The following is an 18420-nucleotide window of genomic DNA, read 5'->3' on the forward strand; positions in this document are numbered from 1 at the left end:
CACTTTACCTTGGGATCCGGCGTTTAATTGAGAAAAAAAGGTAGAACTTTTTTTATAACATAAAATATCTATATTTTTTAGAAAACTACAGATTTGAGAATTAGCCATGTTCGAAACGAGCAGAGGACTGGGTACGAATATTGAATATTGATTGAATTGAAAAATGAACCCTGTCATCTGAAAGAGCAACCAAAATTTAGTAACTTAGCCAAATTTGAGAGTTATTGGTTTAAACGCAAAGGCATGATACTCTTTTAAAAATCGTTAAAATAAGAGAGCTTGGTATGGATTGGATGGACAGCTGTCCATCCAATCCATAGCTCTCTTAGGCTACGTTTACACGGACACGGTTTCATTTGTAACCGCATCGAAAGCGATGCGGTTACGCCTTTCGTTTACACGGCACCGATCGAGACCACTACTGTAACCGGGTCGTTTTGAAAACGCTGTCAAAAGTGGAGCGTTTTCAAAACGATACGGTTTCGTTGTCGTGTAAACGGTCAAAAACGGCGAAACCGCATCGATTTGAAAACGGCCATGTATTTTGGCACGAACTGGCTGGCTTGCGAAGGGTAAACATGATGAAACAAGTTTAGAGAGCAGCGCTTGCTTATACAATCACATTCGAAAACAGTCGGAAAATCGTTAAATAGGCTCCGTGTAAACACTTCGAAACCGTGTCGTTTTCGATGCGGTTTCGAGGTCATGAAACCGTGTCGATTGATAACCGTGTCCGTGTAAACGTAGCCTTATTTTAACGATTTTTAAAAAGTGAACCATACCTATGCGTTTAAAGCAATAACAATCAAATTTTGTAAATAAACTAATTTTTGGATGCTCTTTCAGATGACAGGGTTCATTTTTCAATTCAATCGATATTAAATATTCGTACCCAGTCCCCTGCTCGTTTCGAACATGGCTAATTAGTCTCAACAGTTAAAGCTGATTTCCAGTCCGTACTGCGCAGACTCGGGGTTTGTTTACGTTTTTGTTTTGAATTCGTTGAAACGTTACACTTCGGTGACAGCATACATGAAGTTTTTTAGTCCGCCATTACAGTTCGCTTCGTTCAAGAACTTCCGATGAGCTGAAACGTCGGTTTGAAATAGCGTCAAGGTTCTTCTACTTGTTATTATTTGTTCTGCAAGGATATCTGGCGTTAATAATGAAGAAACAGGTAAGTTTGTCACGTAATTTTTAGTTTTGCTTTGTTTGTGAGGCTCACATAAACATTGCAGCCGAGATTGCGCAGTACGGACTGTAATTCATCTTTAAAAATTAAGTTATAAACAGCATTTTGAAGAATGCGAACCCCATTTCATTGGCTGGTTTATCATTGAAAAGATTATACAAAGGTTCAGCCTGCAATTCAACAGGCGACCCAGGGCTCCCGAGGGCTGCTAGACCACGGACTAGGCTACCTGCCCCTGATTTCCTTGATGGAGCTCCCCTCGAATTTGTCGTACGTAAATGACGTACTTGAAGGCCGACAACGAAATAAAAAAATGCTTTCGCAGAACGGATCGTCATTGTGTTAAAATTGGAGCCAAATCATCAAAAACCAGGTTAAATTTATCCGGTGTTCTACAAAGCGATCAAAACCACATTGTTATTATGCACTCACCTGCACTGTAAGCACTTTCTTCCATCTTGGAACACTGTTTTCTCAGTCATTAAAATGAACATCTCGCGCAGGAAGTTTGAATGCAAACAAACATTACATTGCATATGACTTGTGAATTTTTTCTAAAAATGGTACGGTGTGATGCCACAAAGATCATTGTAATAATACATCAGTTACAGTAGTACCCATTTAGGTAGTCCATGGACCTAAGGCCAGTGCTTTGACCACATCCAATAATAATCATTAAAGGCGACAATATGTACTCACTAATCTTTGATTACTGATAGTAAATATAATTATATAAAAGCCGGGGCAGCTTTAGTGAAAACAATAACTAGTCAAAATAATATATTTGATGCGCGCCAAGTAATTTGTTGGATGCAAATATTCTTTATATTTTGAGCAAAAATTATTCTCTTTTGGGATTTCTTATATAAAAGAGGTCATCATGAACAAACTAGGAGGATCTAGTGGGGATTCGAGAAAACGAAGTGGAAATGTGATTTCAAGCGTTTTGAGAAGCAATTGCAAACTTTGAGGTCAGATGTAACAAGTTGAAAAATAAATTTTCAATCATCCATTGTGTTTTGGAAAATGAAAAACTGACACTTCCTTGTAGGATCTAGCTAGAAAATTTCATTTTCTAATCGCCAGAGGAACAAATTACGGATTTCTGATTTTTTTACTTTCCAAAGCGAACAGTATAAAATGAACTTAACAGCGTAGTTCATTCTAAGCAAGGTATACGAGCTAGTCAGCTTAGCTGAAGACTTCCGTTTCAACGTCGCCGTGGTAAGTGTAACTTACGTTGTATTGTATGCATTATTTTTACCATTTAAACGAAACATAACTGTTATAAAACAATAAGCTGCACGGCTTTCACTCGGGCGATGAGTGTTTCGTGTGCTTTTTCCAGGTAACTTGATTAATTTTGGAAGGGAACAAGGTAAGTTTTGGTAATAACTACCAAGTTTCCGTGTGATCTTTGCGAGTATTAAAATATTGATCTATATTGTGGCGCTTGCGTTATCTCGTCTTAGAACATTCCTGACTGTTGCCGAAGACCAGATTTCATGCATCTTATGCTTATTTGTTCATAGCGTATTTTGAGTTCATGATTTTATTGAAATAAATGGTACATTTGCTGGTAGAAACAATAAACTTGAGATTTTCTTTTAAACATGAAAACTGTGCAAGTAATTCGAGCTAATGCTCTTCAAATGCGCCTTCAAATGCTAATCCGTCGAGTGAAATTATACAGCTTTGAACTGAAATTACAAAAAAAATATTTGAATTGTAAAATGATCAGTTTAACAATAATTTATTATTATAAAGCAAATCAACATCTAAAAATAGCGTGTCCGCACACGTGAAAGCCTGTACCAGGCTCTCAGCAGCTACACACGTGGGGACAAGACGCAGGAACATGTCGCAGCGACATGTCGTAGCGACAAAATCCGGTTTTGTTCACACTGCGGGGATACAATCCATCTTGCAACATTATTAATTTAACAGCCAAGCCCGGTATCACAATTATTAAATGCAAGTAATCATCATTTTCACGGATAAATTTCAGACGCTGTTCTCCCAAAGCAAACATGTTGAGATATCTTACAAATAGAAATGAGCCAAAATAAACTGCACTATAGCGAAACATGTAGCAAATTCATTACTGAGTTGATGTGTCACACTCTACAAACGCAGACTTATGGCCTCGCGCGAGAAATTGGAGAACGTTTTTAGCTATAAATTGATAGAATGTCATTTTAACGTTTCGACACATCATTATCCGAAAAGTGGGCGGAAGAGGGTCGTTAAAGAAATTCTTACAGGCTCTCCTTCCTTCGCTCGCCTTCTTCCACCTCGTTTTTTCCTCGCTCGCCCTCCTTTTTCACTCTTCCCCAACTACTGAGAGCCCAACCTCGTTTCCAGGGTCTCTATCTCCCCGCCCCCCAGCTGAGAGCTTGGAACAGGCTACACACGTGGGTACAAGACGCAGGGACATGTGGCAGCGACAAAACCATGTGTTGTTCACACTGCGGGGACATGAAGCAGCCGCGAAAAGACAATATGTACACACCCGAGAAAATGAAGGAGGGACATGCCCCAGGGACATGTTGCAGCGACACCCTCGTGTGTGCTGATAATTTTTGGCTCATGCAACACGAATTTTGCAGCAATGTTGTCCCTGCGACATGTTGCACGGAGATGAATTTGTTGAAATTCGTGGCACATATCGCAGGGACAAAATGTCACAGGAATGCGATGTCCCCTCGTGTGGACGGTTTTGCAACATGTCCCTGCAGGAGAATGAAGCAAAAACGACAGCGACGGCGACGCTATAGACAACATCTAGTCAAAAAAGTCCAGTTAAAAATTAAAAAAATATATTTTTGGTAAAATAAATTTTATTAAAAAAATCCCGCAATGGCCGTATCTACTCAATTTGTTTATCCCGCGTTCGTTGTTCACCGTCTCAAAAACTCGCAGAATTTAATTTTTTCGCGTTGTCAAGTTTTGCAGGGGATAACTAAGGCGCACGTGCAGAGCTGTTGTATTTTTCATTAAACCTTTTGTTTGGTAAGAAAACTCGTTCTAGGCGAGATACCAACATATACGGCTCGTTCACACTGGAGACATGTCGCTGCAACATGTCCCCGATACATTTTCTCTTGTGTGTACATATTGTGATTTTGTCCCTGCTACATGCCCCCACTACACCCCTGCTTCATGTCCCTTCAGTGTGAACAGCACATGATTTTGTGGCTGCTACATGTCCCTGTGTCTTGTCCCTACGTGTGCGGAGACCTCAACTACTGTATTAATGTTTTATTTGAATTCCATAAGATCCTAACTATGCTAAATATACAATCACTAACATTGCTTATGTTTAAAAAATGTAAGCAGCAGTTGGATGTCAGCTACTTTTATATTTACGTTAAATTTCTGATAAATTTCCTCAAAATTATGTAAGAGCCCCTGTGAAAGTTCATCGCTTATGCATAGATCAAGAGAGGATATCCTCTCGTGATGCATTGCGTGCCATTTATTTTTCACCGTCTTTACGGTGATTAAAAATGTATAACGTGGTAAATTTAGTTGTAAGGCACGTAAAGTCTGCATTCGACCCGAGTGGCCCATCAGGCCGTTGCTTATCCCGGTTTTAGTAGCATTAAGTGACCACGAGTATGTGTACTCCCCCTACATGGGATGCTAGTCCATCGCAGGGTTACCCCTCAGTAGTAAATTCACCGGTACTCATTTCTACACCTGGGTGGAGAGAGGCACTATAAAAGTTAAGTGTCTTGCCCAAGAACACAACACAATGACACCGGCAAGGGCTGGAATTCGGACCTCTCGATCCGAAGTGCAGAGCGCACTAACCATTAGGCTATCGCGCCTCTCACTTTTTTACACCGTGTTCACGGTGATTGAAAATGCATCACCTGGTACATTTGGTTGTAACAAATGAGTAACTATTTTGCATCACGTGATTTAGTAAGGTTACGAAACCGACATGCTACGTAAGTTGACTGAGATGACGTCGCAAAATCAGAAATTTATTTTATACCTCAAACAATAGACCCAATGCAAATATGGTGGCTGTTAATTTTCGGCTCCCAGAAAAATCATTTGTCAATAAAATTGAATTACTATAACTTAAAGATAAAGTCAAAGTAAATCAGTGTATGAAGTTTAAAGGCTATACTTTCATCCAGGGGGGGGGGGGGGGGGGGGGGAAGAAACTTCCTTTGTTACACGACTCAAAAAGTGATCATAGCGGTGCCGGGCAACCGAGACTGCGCAGTAGCTATCGAATGGTTGCTAAGGGTGTAGTGAATAGCTTGACAAAGTTCATTGTTTAATTCGCATGATTTGGTCTTGATCGTGCCGGCAAAACACAATAGCTATTTGCATTTTGATTGCTCCTTTGAAGTCTTCCGGATATCAAAACAACCGTGAACAGTGATAACGGTGACCAGTCTGGCAAAAGTAAGGCTTGTGAATTATACTAATTAAAAATAACTCCAATGGTTCTGAAATTATTTCCCATTTTTTGGTTGTTAAATTTCAACCGCGTGACAAATTTTTCGATTGTTATTCCACGCCGCCCAAACATTCTCAATGACGTGAGACATTAGGCGTAAAACATCAAACGCAAACACCGCGACTATTCGCATTTCACACGCACGCAGTCATTGATATTTAAATCTTTCCGAGAAAACAAAACCTTGGTTTGACGTCTTTCTTAGCAACGGCTTGATTAACATAGACTCGCACCGTTTCCAGGCACTGCTATGTATTCAAATAGAAGTGCCGACTTTCTTCCCCCCCCCCCCCCCCCTGCTTTCATCTAATGGGAAGTTACAGGGGCATTTATATTGCCAAAAACATGAAAACGAGGCTAGGCAGGCCAGGGTGACTTTTTCCATACAAATATCTTAAATTTGAATGAGTCATATCTTTGGAGCCATTTAACCCAAAACACTGAAACTTCTCAGAATAGCATTATATTTATTGTTTAAGTGCCACCATCAGCGTTTTCAGAAACTTGACCAAAAAACAAAAATGAATGACAACCATTTTTGCGTAAGGTCTTACGTTTAAACAAGGCCGATCCGATTATTCATGATCAAGTAGCTCGGGTTTTCTAGGAATACTGCAAACAAAAAGCTAAATGAGTATACAAACCGGTAAGCCGAAAATTACACGTAAAAACACTTACCGACTGTTTCGAATTCGTTCCTTAGTAGGTCAAGAATACGTGTACGACAAGATCAAATTACTGAACATCTACATGTGACAAATCCCGCTGTGTTCAAAATGGCGACTCGGCAAATTTTCACGCGGAACAAGCTATTCAGCACTCATTTGATGTAATGAGACAACAACGAGACACCTCATGACATGTGTGATTTATACCTCATGTATGAAAAACTAAGAAGTCTCATTACATGAACTAAGTGCTGTAGTCGCTCCCTTTACGCATTCTATCACGTGTCAACATTCGACGTAAAGGAGTCTGGTATTGGTTTTCAGCACTTTCCAGCTCTTATACTTTGATCATTATATTCTGATCAATGTTCAATAATAAAAATAGGGGTCACCGAGCTCGTTTATAAGCACTTAAAGCCCAAATTAAAGGTGTTTTTAACAGGTTATACAGTTGCTATGGTAGCCAGTGACGTCAATAAAATAACCAAAATGTATTCACCAATCATTGGGCATTTATTTGAAACCATTATTGTAGCATCAACTGATAAAGATTTTTTTGTACTGACCCGTCAAATAATAAGAGCTTTAAAGTGCTGAAAACCGATACCAGCCACCTCAACACGACAGACGCGGGTCCGCATAGGGTACATATGCAATGGTAGCTAGAGTCAAGCATTCCTGCCAATGACACAGATTTACATAGTTACGTCGTAGTGTAAGTAAAGAATCTGTCACCAATGGTACCAGAACGTGTTGTGAACGCTCAAACTTTATTAATTGTACTTACTCGACTGAAGTCTCATTCAGTTTTAGCAGATTCAGCTCGCAAACACTACTCATGCTGACGTTACATGTCCTAAACTTCCTTATTCAAATACCCCTCAATTTTTATCGCGCGATACTCACGTCATACAACGAACCCTGACACAAACATACCACGTGATGCATGTTTAATTACCGTAGAGAGAGTGAAAAAAATAACAATTTTGGGTGTCACGGTCTGCTGGAAAGGGCGGCATTTTGACAAATAAATCCTCGGAAAGCCCATTTTTACACTGATCCTTCCTTCATGAATTCTGCTAGTCTACATAACAAAACAAACAGCGAGCGGATTTTGAATTCTAATTTGCTCTTAATAAAACTAAAGATTAACGTTATATAACGTTATTTTAAGTAATTTTAAAATTTTGTTGTTTATTATGTTTTTACAAGGCTTTTAGAAGAGGACATCATGAAAGACATAGAAGACGTCACACAAGCCATATGTATAGGCTTAGTTGTTGCTACTTTCCTTCTTAACACCTGTCGTGCTCTAAAAGCCATCGAGATATGCAAAGAATGTTTGATTATTCTACATAATAAAGCACTGGAGAAAGAAAATCAATTTGGCAAAATACTTTACGGCGCGATCTATAATACAATGTTCAGTGCCTATTCTGTCATCCCTGATTACACAAATGCAATAAAATATGGTATAAAACTTCTTGCCATTTACTGCGAGCGTGGTGACACAGCCGAAGGAGGGAATATTACCATAGCACTAGCCGACATATATAAACGGCGGTGTGAATATGCAGAGGCAAGAGAACTTTATGAGAGGGCGATCAATATCATGAGAGAAACTGGCGACAGAAAAAGACAAGCATACGCTTATAGAAATTGCGGGACAATGTCTTATCGTCTTTGCGAATATGTTGGAGCTAAAGAATATCTTAAGAAAGAACTTGCGATCAGAATTGAACTTGGAGACAGACAAGCAGAAGCTTTATCCTACGGAAACTTAGGAACTGTGTTTCGATCTCTTGGTGAATATGACAAAGCTAAAGAATATCACGAGAAAGCACTTGCGATTAGAATAGAAATTGGTGACAGAAAAGGAGAAGCATCATCTTACGAAAACTTAGGAGATGTATTTCAATCTCTAAGTGAATACGACAAAGCTAAAGAATATTTTGAGATAGCACTTGTGATCAGAATTGAAGTTGGTGACAGAAAAGGAGAAGCATCACTTTACGGAAGCTTGGGAAATATGCTTCGATCTCTTGGTGAATATGAGAAAGCTAGAGAATATCAAGAGAAAGCACTTGCAATTAGAATTAAAATTGGTGACAGAGCAGGAGAAGCATCATCCTATGGAAACTTAGGAACTGTCTTTCGATTTCTTGGCAAATATGACAAAGCTAAAGAATATCACCAGAAAGCACTTGCGATCAGAATTGAAACTGGTGACAGACAAGGAGAAGTGGCACCTTACGGAAACTTAGGAACTGTGTTTCAATCTCTTGGTGATTACGATAAAGCTAAAGAATATCACCAGAAAGCACTTGCGATCACAATTGAAATTGGCGACAAAGTAAGAGAAGCAACTTCCTACGGAAACTTGGGAACTGTGTTTAAATCTCTTGGTGAATATGACAAAGCTAAAGAATATCACGAGAAAGCACTTGCAATTAGAATTAAAATTGGTGACAGAGCAGGAGCAGCATCATCCTATGGAAACTTAGGAACTGTATTTCGATTTCTTGGCAAATATGACAAAGCTAAAGAATATCATGAGAAAGCACTTGCGATCAAAACTGAAATTGGCGACAAAGCAGGAAAAGCAGTAGATTACAGAAACTTACGAACTGTGTTTCAATCTTTTGGTGAATATGACAAAGCTAAAGAATATCACGAGAAAGCACTTGCGATTAGAATTAAAATTGGCGACAAAGCAGGAGAAGCAACAGATTACGGAAGCTTAGGAACTGTGTTTCAATGTCTTGGTGAATATGAGAAGGCTAAAGAATTTTACGAAAAAGCACTTGCAATAAGAATTGAAATTGGTGACAGAGTAGGAGTAGCAGTAGATTATGGAAACTTAGGAACTTTGTTTCATTCTCTTTGTGAATATAACAAAGCTAAAGAATATCAGGAGAAAGCACTTGCGATCAAAATTAAAACTGGTGACAGATATGGTGAAGCATACTCTTACGGAAACTTAGGAACTGTGTTCAAATCTCTTGGTGAATATGACAAAGCTAAAGAATTTCAGGAGAAAGCACTTGCGATCAGAATTAAAATTGGCGACAAAGCAGGAGAAGCAACAGATTACGGAAACTTAGGAACTTTGTTCAAATCTCTTGGTGAATATGACAAAGCTAAAGAATTTCTGGAGAAAGCACTTGCGATCAGGACTGAAATTGGTGACAGATCAGGAGAGGCAACATTATACGGAAACTTAGGAACTGTGTTTAGGTCTCTTGGTAAATATGACAAAGCTAGAGAATATCACGAGAAAGCACTTGCGATGAAAATTGAAATTGGTGACAAAGCAGGAGAAGCAACAGATCACGGAAATTTAGCAAATGTGTTTCAATCTCTTGGTGAATATGACAAAGCTAAGGAATATCAAGAGAAAGCACTTGCAATCAAAATTGAAATTGGTGACAGAGCAGCAGAAGCAGCATCCTACGGAAACTTAGGAACTCTATTTGCTTCTCTTGGTGAATATGACAAAGCTAAAGAATATTACGAGAAAGCACTTGCGATCTCTATTGAAATTGGTGACAAATCAGGAGAAGCAAAAGATAAGGGAAGTTTAGGAAGTGCGTTTCAATCGCTTGGTCAATACGACAAAGCTAAAGAATATCAAGAGAAAGCACTTGCGATCGAAATTGAAATTGGTGACAGACAAGGAGAAGCAACATGTTACGGAAACTTAGGAACTGTGTTTCACTCTCTTGGTGAATATGAGAAGGCTAAAGAATATCACGAAAAAGCACTTGCGATCAGAGTTGAAATTGGCGACAAACGAGGAGAAGCAGTAGATTACGCAAACTTAGGAACTGTGTTTCATTCTCTTGGTGAATATGACATGTCTGAAGGTTATCTTTATAGGGGGCTTTCAATTAGTCAAGATATTGGAGACCTTGACAGCGTGTTTAAATGTCTTGCTTTCCTAGCAGGGGTGAAGTTATCCAAAGGAAATACCGAGGAAGCGTTTAACCATCTACTTCGGAGTATTGATAAAACTGAAGAAATGCGTGGTTTCCTGAAAGACAACGATCAGTTTAAAATATCATTTTCAGACGTCCGTGATATTCCCTACCGGGTTCTCAGCGCACTTTTTTGTTTTACTGGAAACCCTAACAATGCTCTTTATGTCCTAGAGCTTGCACGGGCTAGAGCCCTAGCAGACTTGATGGCGACTCAGTACTCTGTTGAAAGTGAAATCTCAACTAATCCACAATCGTGGATTGGTATTGAGAATATTATGAAAAAAGAAAGCAACTGCGTTTGTCTGTACACTTCTTATTTTAAACAACATGCGTTTTTGTGGATTCTTAAAACAAGCGGAGTCCTTCATTTTCGACGAATAAATGTGAATGAAAACATTGTCGGTGCTGAATCAAATGGTTATTTGGATGACTTTTTCGCTAAAAACTTCCACAGCTTTGGTATTTTACCCAAGAAAGATTGCGAAGATCGCTCTTTAAATAATTCTGAGTCAAACGTAAACCTGGAACAATTGCGACTTGTAGGGGACGACGATAAAGAAATTCAAAATCCCGAATCAAGTCTTTCTTTGTGCTACAGAATGTTCATTGCTCCTGTGGCTGACTTACTTGAGGAGCCCGAAATCATCATTGTTCCTGATCGGTCCTTGAACCAAGTTCCATTTGCGGCGTTAAGTGATGAGAGCGGGAAGTATCTATCAGAGACTTCCAGAATCCGCATCGTTCCTTCACTGACGGCCCTAAAGCTCATTCAGGACAGTCCAGCAGACTATCACAGTCAGACTGGTGCACTGATTGTGGGTGATCCTGTGGTTGCTCGGGTGCGTTACATGGGACGTGTTGAGAACTTTAAACCACTGCCCTTTGCAAGAAAGGAGGCAGAGATGATTGGAGAACTACTTGGCGTACAGCCTTTGTTGGGACAGAGAGCAACCAAGCAGGCGGTGCTTGAACGTTTACAATCAGTGAGTCTGATACATTTTGCTGCACATGGTAATGCCAAAAGAGGAGAGATTGCCCTTTCCCCTCTACGCCCTACTAGAAAGTTTCCAAAAGAAGAAAACTACCTGTTGACAATGTCTGACATTTCGCAAGTTCGACTGCGAGCTAAGCTGGTGGTACTTAGCTGTTGTCACAGTGGAAAGGGACAGATTCGAGCCGAAGGAGTGATTGGAATCGCTAGAGCGTTTTTAGGATCCGGTGCACGTTCAGTACTGGTTGCTCTGTGGGCGCTAAAAGACAGAGCGACAGAGCAGTTGATGCGTCGTTTCTACGAGCACCTTGTTCGTGGGCAAAGTGCCAGTGAATCGCTTTACGAGGCCATGAAGTGGATGAGAGCTAATGGCTTTACCAAAATTTCCGAGTGGGCACCGTTCATGCTGATTGGAGATAACGTGACATTTGACTTCGGGAAGTAAAAGTAAGTTCCTTTAATAACTAAAAATTTTGCATTTCAGGTTGTAACGATGGACGTAATGGTGTGCAACTTCGAGAAAAGACTGGGGCCTGGCTTCTTGTGTATACAAAATAGGTGATCAAAACAACAGCGGAAAATTTTTAATAAGAAACACAATGACAACTGTCCAAATTTCCCGCTGAAACTAAAGAGAAATATATCTGGTGGACAATGTAGTTTGTAACTTCGCTATAGATATCTTTTATGCGTCTTGCTGAGTTTTGATTGCCGAGGACGGAAAAATATAAAGGATAAGTAAAAATATACAGCGATAGTACACAATAAAATATCTTAAAAGTACTCGTAGCGTTACCTAGTGGTCGACCTATTTGTAAACTCGCCATCTTATTTGTTACGTAATAATACTGATTCCGTCATACTCGCGTCGGAACAATTTATCCCAAATTTTATGGCAAGAAGAACAATTAAAGCTTAATTGAATCGCTCAGAGTTTCGCGCCAAAAATCGCGGTTGCAGTACTGTTACAGCTCGTTTCCAGTCTGTTTCCAGTCGCTGATTTCTTTCTGAAAATACGTTAAAGATGTAATGTAATGTAATGTAATGTAAACTTTAATAGTCAGCTCCCCACAGGGTTTTTCAGTAACTATTTACAATTTGTTGAATTAAGGGATGAGATCGGACATCAGCATATATATGCGCCTATGGCAGCCGCTATCCGTCCATGTGTTTGATCTCACCCCACCACCCAACCGATGGAATAGAACAGACCACTACACCGGGAACTTCATGCCCTACACTTTTCGATGAGTGTGTGGGTTCTTTAACGTCCCCTGTTGATTATAACACTGAAGATGCAGGAGACGGGGCCTACGGTTTATCGTTCTTATCCGAGAAGACTAGACTGTCTAACCATTTGCAGATGTAATTACAAAGGCAGCACATTCTCCTCAGTTATTTTAAGACCCTGAGTGTTGGTCCGGTCTGGGAGTCGAACCCGAGACCTCCCACACAACAGTCCGGCGCTCTACCACTGAGCTAACCGGTCGGCAGTTAAAGATCGATCGGCGGTTAAAGATCGATATAAAGTGACCTACAGTGATCTACACTGAACGTTGCAGGCCCTAATCGGCAAATTTGTATAGGTTATCACATAATTTCGAGTGTAATTTGGGTTAAATCAGCTTGAGTAAATTTTACAAATTTACTCGTGCTTGTAGTCTGAAAAATTTACGAGTGCTGATTTATCCCAAATTACAAGAGAAAAATCATATGATTACTTGTTAATACAGTAAAAACCCGCGAGGAGTAAGAACCTAATTTTTTCCTAAACAGGTTTTTACATATATGGCAGTTAACATTGTTGCTTTTAGAAGTTTTAGTGGTATTCGGCCGATTATTTGTATAAAATGTGCATACAACACAAGAGTTTATGAAGAAATGAAGCACTAATCATTCAGAACATGACATTGTATGCATGTACAGTAAAGCCTTGTCCAAACTTATTTTCCCAAAAGTAAACATTTTTAATCAATTTTAGAAAATAAGAACCTGTTTTCAAATTTTAGGCTAAATATGTTCTTATAAAAGTGGGGTCTAATTTGCAAATTTTAGCCTTACAGATTCTTGAATGTGAGGTTCTTACTCGCAGGTTTTTACTGTATTATACATACAAAGATTTCATTGAAAGTGGATAACAAACAAACTACATGTTCAGCGGTTTTTAAAACCTTACGAAGTTGCCGGGCTTTGTAAAATTCAGATACCGCTACAGAATTTTAAAGCTCTCTGTCATGCATTATCATCTGAGGTGTTTTTATCCTCATTTAGTTCTATTGGTATGGGCTGAAATGTGCAACTTCAATTCATGCTTGTAATCTTCCTTCTTTACGAGCTGTCGCGTAAAAAATTCCGCGGTTGCCCGTAGCTTTCAGTAGTTTCGTAAAGCCTCTCTTGTGCTGCAAAAGTGTCCAGTTGCTAGAACTTTGGTTTATATACTTACAATGTTCGTTAAATCGGTCAAACTTTTCATGAATCGATATGTTTTTGTTAGATTTTTGCTCTCTCGAACACTCCGACATCGGCCGCCATTTTGTTTTATTTGGCGCGCTTTTCGACTTTCCTGCCAATCAATTTAATTTCAGCTTTCTGCACTCATTTTCAACCTTTTAGCACTCAATTTCAACGTTCTGCACTGTTTGGGATCAATTGACGTGCTCTCAGCCAATAAGCATGCAAAAATGTTTGTATGTATATTATTAAATCTGAAACAGAAATGAAGGAACAAGTAGGCGTTATGGTAAGGTTTCACGTTGTCTTTTAAGACTCTTTTAAATAAAAAGCTCGCCTTCGTTGACTTTCAAAACCAAATGAGCGAAACTGCGCCGAATGGCTGCCTTGCATATTTTAACTCGCGTAAACACAAAAATTTACTGAATTCAGGAGCTCGCATTAACGGAAGTATTATTATTAAAAGCAAATCGGACATTTTGCTCGAAACAATTAGTGATTAATTGTACTTGTTAACAGATCGGACTTTTCTAATTACTAAATAGTCCGATCTGTTCACTCGTACAATTAATTCCTAATTGTTTCACGAACAGAACGTTTTCCTATACTAATTGGAACGGGATCACATGGGTGTCCAATAGTCCGTATGCAATATGACGTCACGCTCGCTAAGGATGCTTGTAGTTGTAGTAAAACCAGGACATATCGCACGAACCACGTGAGTGTTTCCTCGCCCACAGCTGAATGAAACCTTCACAGCCTTCACAACGTGGGAAACTTGTCTTGTACAAGTATTAAAATCATTCAATTTAATATTATTCAAAACACATCATTATTCATTCAATTTAATACTTTTCAAAACACATCATTTTTCATTCAATTAATATTATTCAAAACACATCATTTTTCATTCAATTTAAATATTATTCAAAACACATCATTATTTTATTTACTAATGCTAAGAGACTCTTGGTAGTTTTAATTATTCTTCTGATATGTACTTTTCCCAGGTTGCACGGAACTGTTTCAAGACAGAGAGACCAGAATAAAGAAAAGCATCAACTATACCTCTAGCTCTCTTACTGATTATTATCATTAATTACAATTATCATCAACAGAGACGGTAATTAGCAAAGAGAATTTAGATTGGATATCATCTAAAACCAACCAAGCCCTGCTTGACATGAAAAAATGTATAAAACTCAGTTAATAAGTTTTCGTAATTTTATATTGTTAAATAATTATTTGTAGGAGGACTGACTTGTTTTTTAAATTTTTTATGTGTGATCCTCAGTAACAAAAAATCGTTTGATTTATTATTATATACACTGTAGTTAACATTTCATTTCTCATAAGCTGAATCCATTTATTGTGCCTTCCAAGGGCTCACTTTCTTTTGGTGTCTGGGCATCTTATAAACATGGGCACGATAAAAAAAATGCCTTTTATTTTTGTCTTTTTATTCTGTGTTCATGTTTCTTTTTGTGCCGTATGTTTAACAATTATTCCACGAGCACACGTTGGATATGAGATGGTAGATAGCCAACGAGGCGCGTAGCGCCGAGTTGGCTATAACAATCTTATATCCAACAAGCGCGAGTGGGATAATTGTTTTATTAAAAACGCCCAAAGAATTGAATTGCAATATTTGAGCTCCCCAGCCGTTTTCTTTGACGCGTTTTGGCTACCAAATTTGTGGTCAATGGTGTATGAGCTCATATACCATTGCCTGTTAACCAATCAAAACGCAGGAATTGCAACATACCATTGCTATTTTTTTGATTCCGTTTATATATCGACCTTTTTTAATTTGAATTGTCAGATCAGCCACCCACCTAGATTAGCTTGTGTTATTAATCGGGCGTGGCCGATTTATAATTTACCCTTTGGTCGTCCTAGACGATAGTCTCCTGCCGGCCAAAAACGACGGAGATAGCCTGGGCCAATCGGTTTCATTTCAGTTTTGACAGTAAATCTTTGTAGGCACACTGGGTCGACTTTTGGGCTAATCTGCAATCTGGTTCTCTTCTTTGCTTCGGCGGGAGGACAGAGAAAAAAGCTTAAGGGGTAAAGTACTAATAATCACCATTGTAAAACTGTAGTTGCTTTGACAAGTTGAAGCTATTCTTGTAAATAAAAGGGGTAACGTCATTCATGTCACGCAATGTTTTTGTGGGAAACTTTGAAACTAGACGCTTTGCTGGTTTCTACAAATAGGCAATAGCAGTGTGATCTGGCGGTACATTTTTTTGAGGCGGACTCCACTTTAAAACTTTTTTTTATATATTTAGCAAGAAGTGTGTCGATTTTCATTTCCGCACAGTTGGGCGTCAAAGTCGCCTGTCACAAAGAGTAGAATGTTTGCACAACATGTTTTGAATATATTTTAGATTTGCCTGGTGACGTTAGTAAGGCACTTCTTAATACGTCAGCAAAACATTGGCAATGTACAGTATTGGTGTAAACTTGAATGGAATTTTTTTACGAGATCGGTAAAGCTATCGAATGAAAAGATGACTTCATACCAATTAAATACCAATTGAATTTTATTTTAATTAAATTTTTTCACGGCCTGAATGCATGTCATGGCTTTGAAAGTCTTCGATTTCAAAAGGTTGCTTGGTCTCGTTTTCGATAAAAAAAAAATTCATCTGAAACATTTTGCCTGTCGTGTGACGCACGTTAATCTGGTTTTGAATAGTTTGAAATTGTGTTTTTAAGATTTTATTCTTGACTATTATGTAACTCTTCAGTGCGAAGATAGATTTAATTGATGAGGAACTAGTACTGTTGTTTTCCGGATATTCCGATCTTTTATTCGAGAAATGAATTATTTTTTGGCTCGTTATTCAAGCGTTTTGAGTTTAGTTTTGGAATCGGGGAAATTTATTTCCCGTTGAGGGATGACCCGACATGGCAGAATAAGAGTGGAACTTGAAAAGGGCTGGTAGCCGGCCGAAACAACCGGCTGACTTGCCAATTTTTGGCCGTCTACTTTCGTCTCTCTTTACCCTAAGCTTTGACAAAAAATAAATAAAATTATGGAAAGGTGCCGCAAAAATACTGCACGACATCCGTGTCTAATGTCTGAGTCGAATTGTAAAAGCATTGCAAGAGTTTTTAATATGTTCACCTTTAAAATAAAGCAGCGAAACGCAATGCGGTGAAATCTACATCTTTGATGAGAAATTCCGGAAGTGACATCTGTGTTCAAAACAGGAATTTTTGCACAACTTAAAGTTCCGAAAAAAAAGACCACATGTTTTGTAAAAATCACAGACAAACATGATCAGGAAAATAAAACAGGCCAATGGGTTTTATTCACGAAAACACAACTTTCTCCAGAAAGAGTTTGTAAACAAGACAGTGGAATCAAATTACATTTCACACGAAATTTGCGTACATTTGAACTTGCAAAAAAGGAAGTATCTCTGCCGAGACATAATAGCGAATCTTTGCATTAATAATCATTGTATTCTGATCTGATTGTTATTTTTTATGCATTAACTATTTGAAAGTGGTTCTCATTTTCATTCACTGCTTGAAGTATTTATAGACGTGAAAACATTCACTTAATCAAATTACATTCTGCACGAAATATTTTTAATCCTTTCGTCCCGAAACTTTGAGGAAATTTTTGTTGGACAGTACTGCATAAAAGCAGGACATAGAATTGAATAAGAAGATAAGAACCATATTGATAAAGGACATTTGAAAACTTTATTTTGGCTCATTTTGACGAAATTCAGGATTTTCAAAGACTGCCAGTAAACGGCTGTATCTTTTCTGTCTCTAACGATTTTGCTGCGGTTTCGACCAAGCTAAGTTTTTCAATATATGGTAGCGGGCAGAAGTCAGTTCGTTCTAAATTTTTCAATACGATATACAAGTTACAGGTCAATATACAGACCCTCTGTAAAGTAAAAAACGTTTTGGGAACAAACCATTGTGAACTTATTTCTAAAAATTCTTACTACGACATGGGGCTTGTTATCAAGTTCGTAAGTACGTTAATACTGCAAGGTGTATAACCTCAGAGAATTATTATTAAGTGTGTTTTGTTTTATTAGCGGTTTATACTCTAAGGTCTTGGTATAGGAGATCAAAATTAAGGCCAATTTCTGTTATTCTTTAATTGCTTGGCACAGATTAGTACGCGCACAAACGAAAAACCAAGAAAAAAGGATACTGAAGCGGTCAGGAAATGTATACAAACATTGAATTGAATGAAAAAGGCCGAAAATAGCACTTTCAAGCATCTAAATTCACCCAAAACGCTGGTGAGGATGGAGGTAATTGGAGTAGAAAGCTCGATGGGATAGGGTGGAGTAAAATACTGAAGGAGAGGGGAGGGAGGGAAAGGATGGAAGTAGAAAGGGAGGGACAGGTGGGGGTGAAAGGCTAAGGAGAGGGAAAGGGAGGGAGAACTAAAATCTATGCTTGGTTATATCACGCAACTTTTGACTTCTGTTGTTTTCTCACAATAACAAAACTTAAGGTGGGATTCTACCTGAATTTGAATGAAATTTTAAGAGATTTAAAGAAGGGATTGAAGAAAAAAATGGAAACACCATCAAACAGTTGACCCCCTCGAAAGCGCACTCCAGGTTGTCTGGGGACTGTTTGGTGTCCGTCGGCCAATTTTTAACTTCAAATTC

The 18420-nt window shown here is 38.6% G+C and overlaps 1 protein-coding gene across 1 annotated transcript in view; it reads left to right on the forward strand.

Moving 5' to 3' along the window:
* Positions 1-18420, forward strand: part of LOC144648597 (uncharacterized) — a 701885-nt gene that overhangs the window by 14548 nt on the left and 668917 nt on the right. Inside the window, 2 exon segments of the mRNA XM_078508141.1 lie at positions 7553-7842; positions 7984-10206. Coding sequence (XP_078364267.1) covers positions 7572-7842; positions 7984-10206 — 2494 coding nt within the window. The 5' untranslated portion in view covers positions 7553-7571.

Source organism: Oculina patagonica, chromosome 1 (genome assembly GCF_052425735.1).
Source record: "Oculina patagonica isolate OP01 chromosome 1, crgOcupat, whole genome shotgun sequence".
NCBI classification, from domain to species: Eukaryota; Metazoa; Cnidaria; class Anthozoa; order Scleractinia; family Oculinidae; genus Oculina; species Oculina patagonica.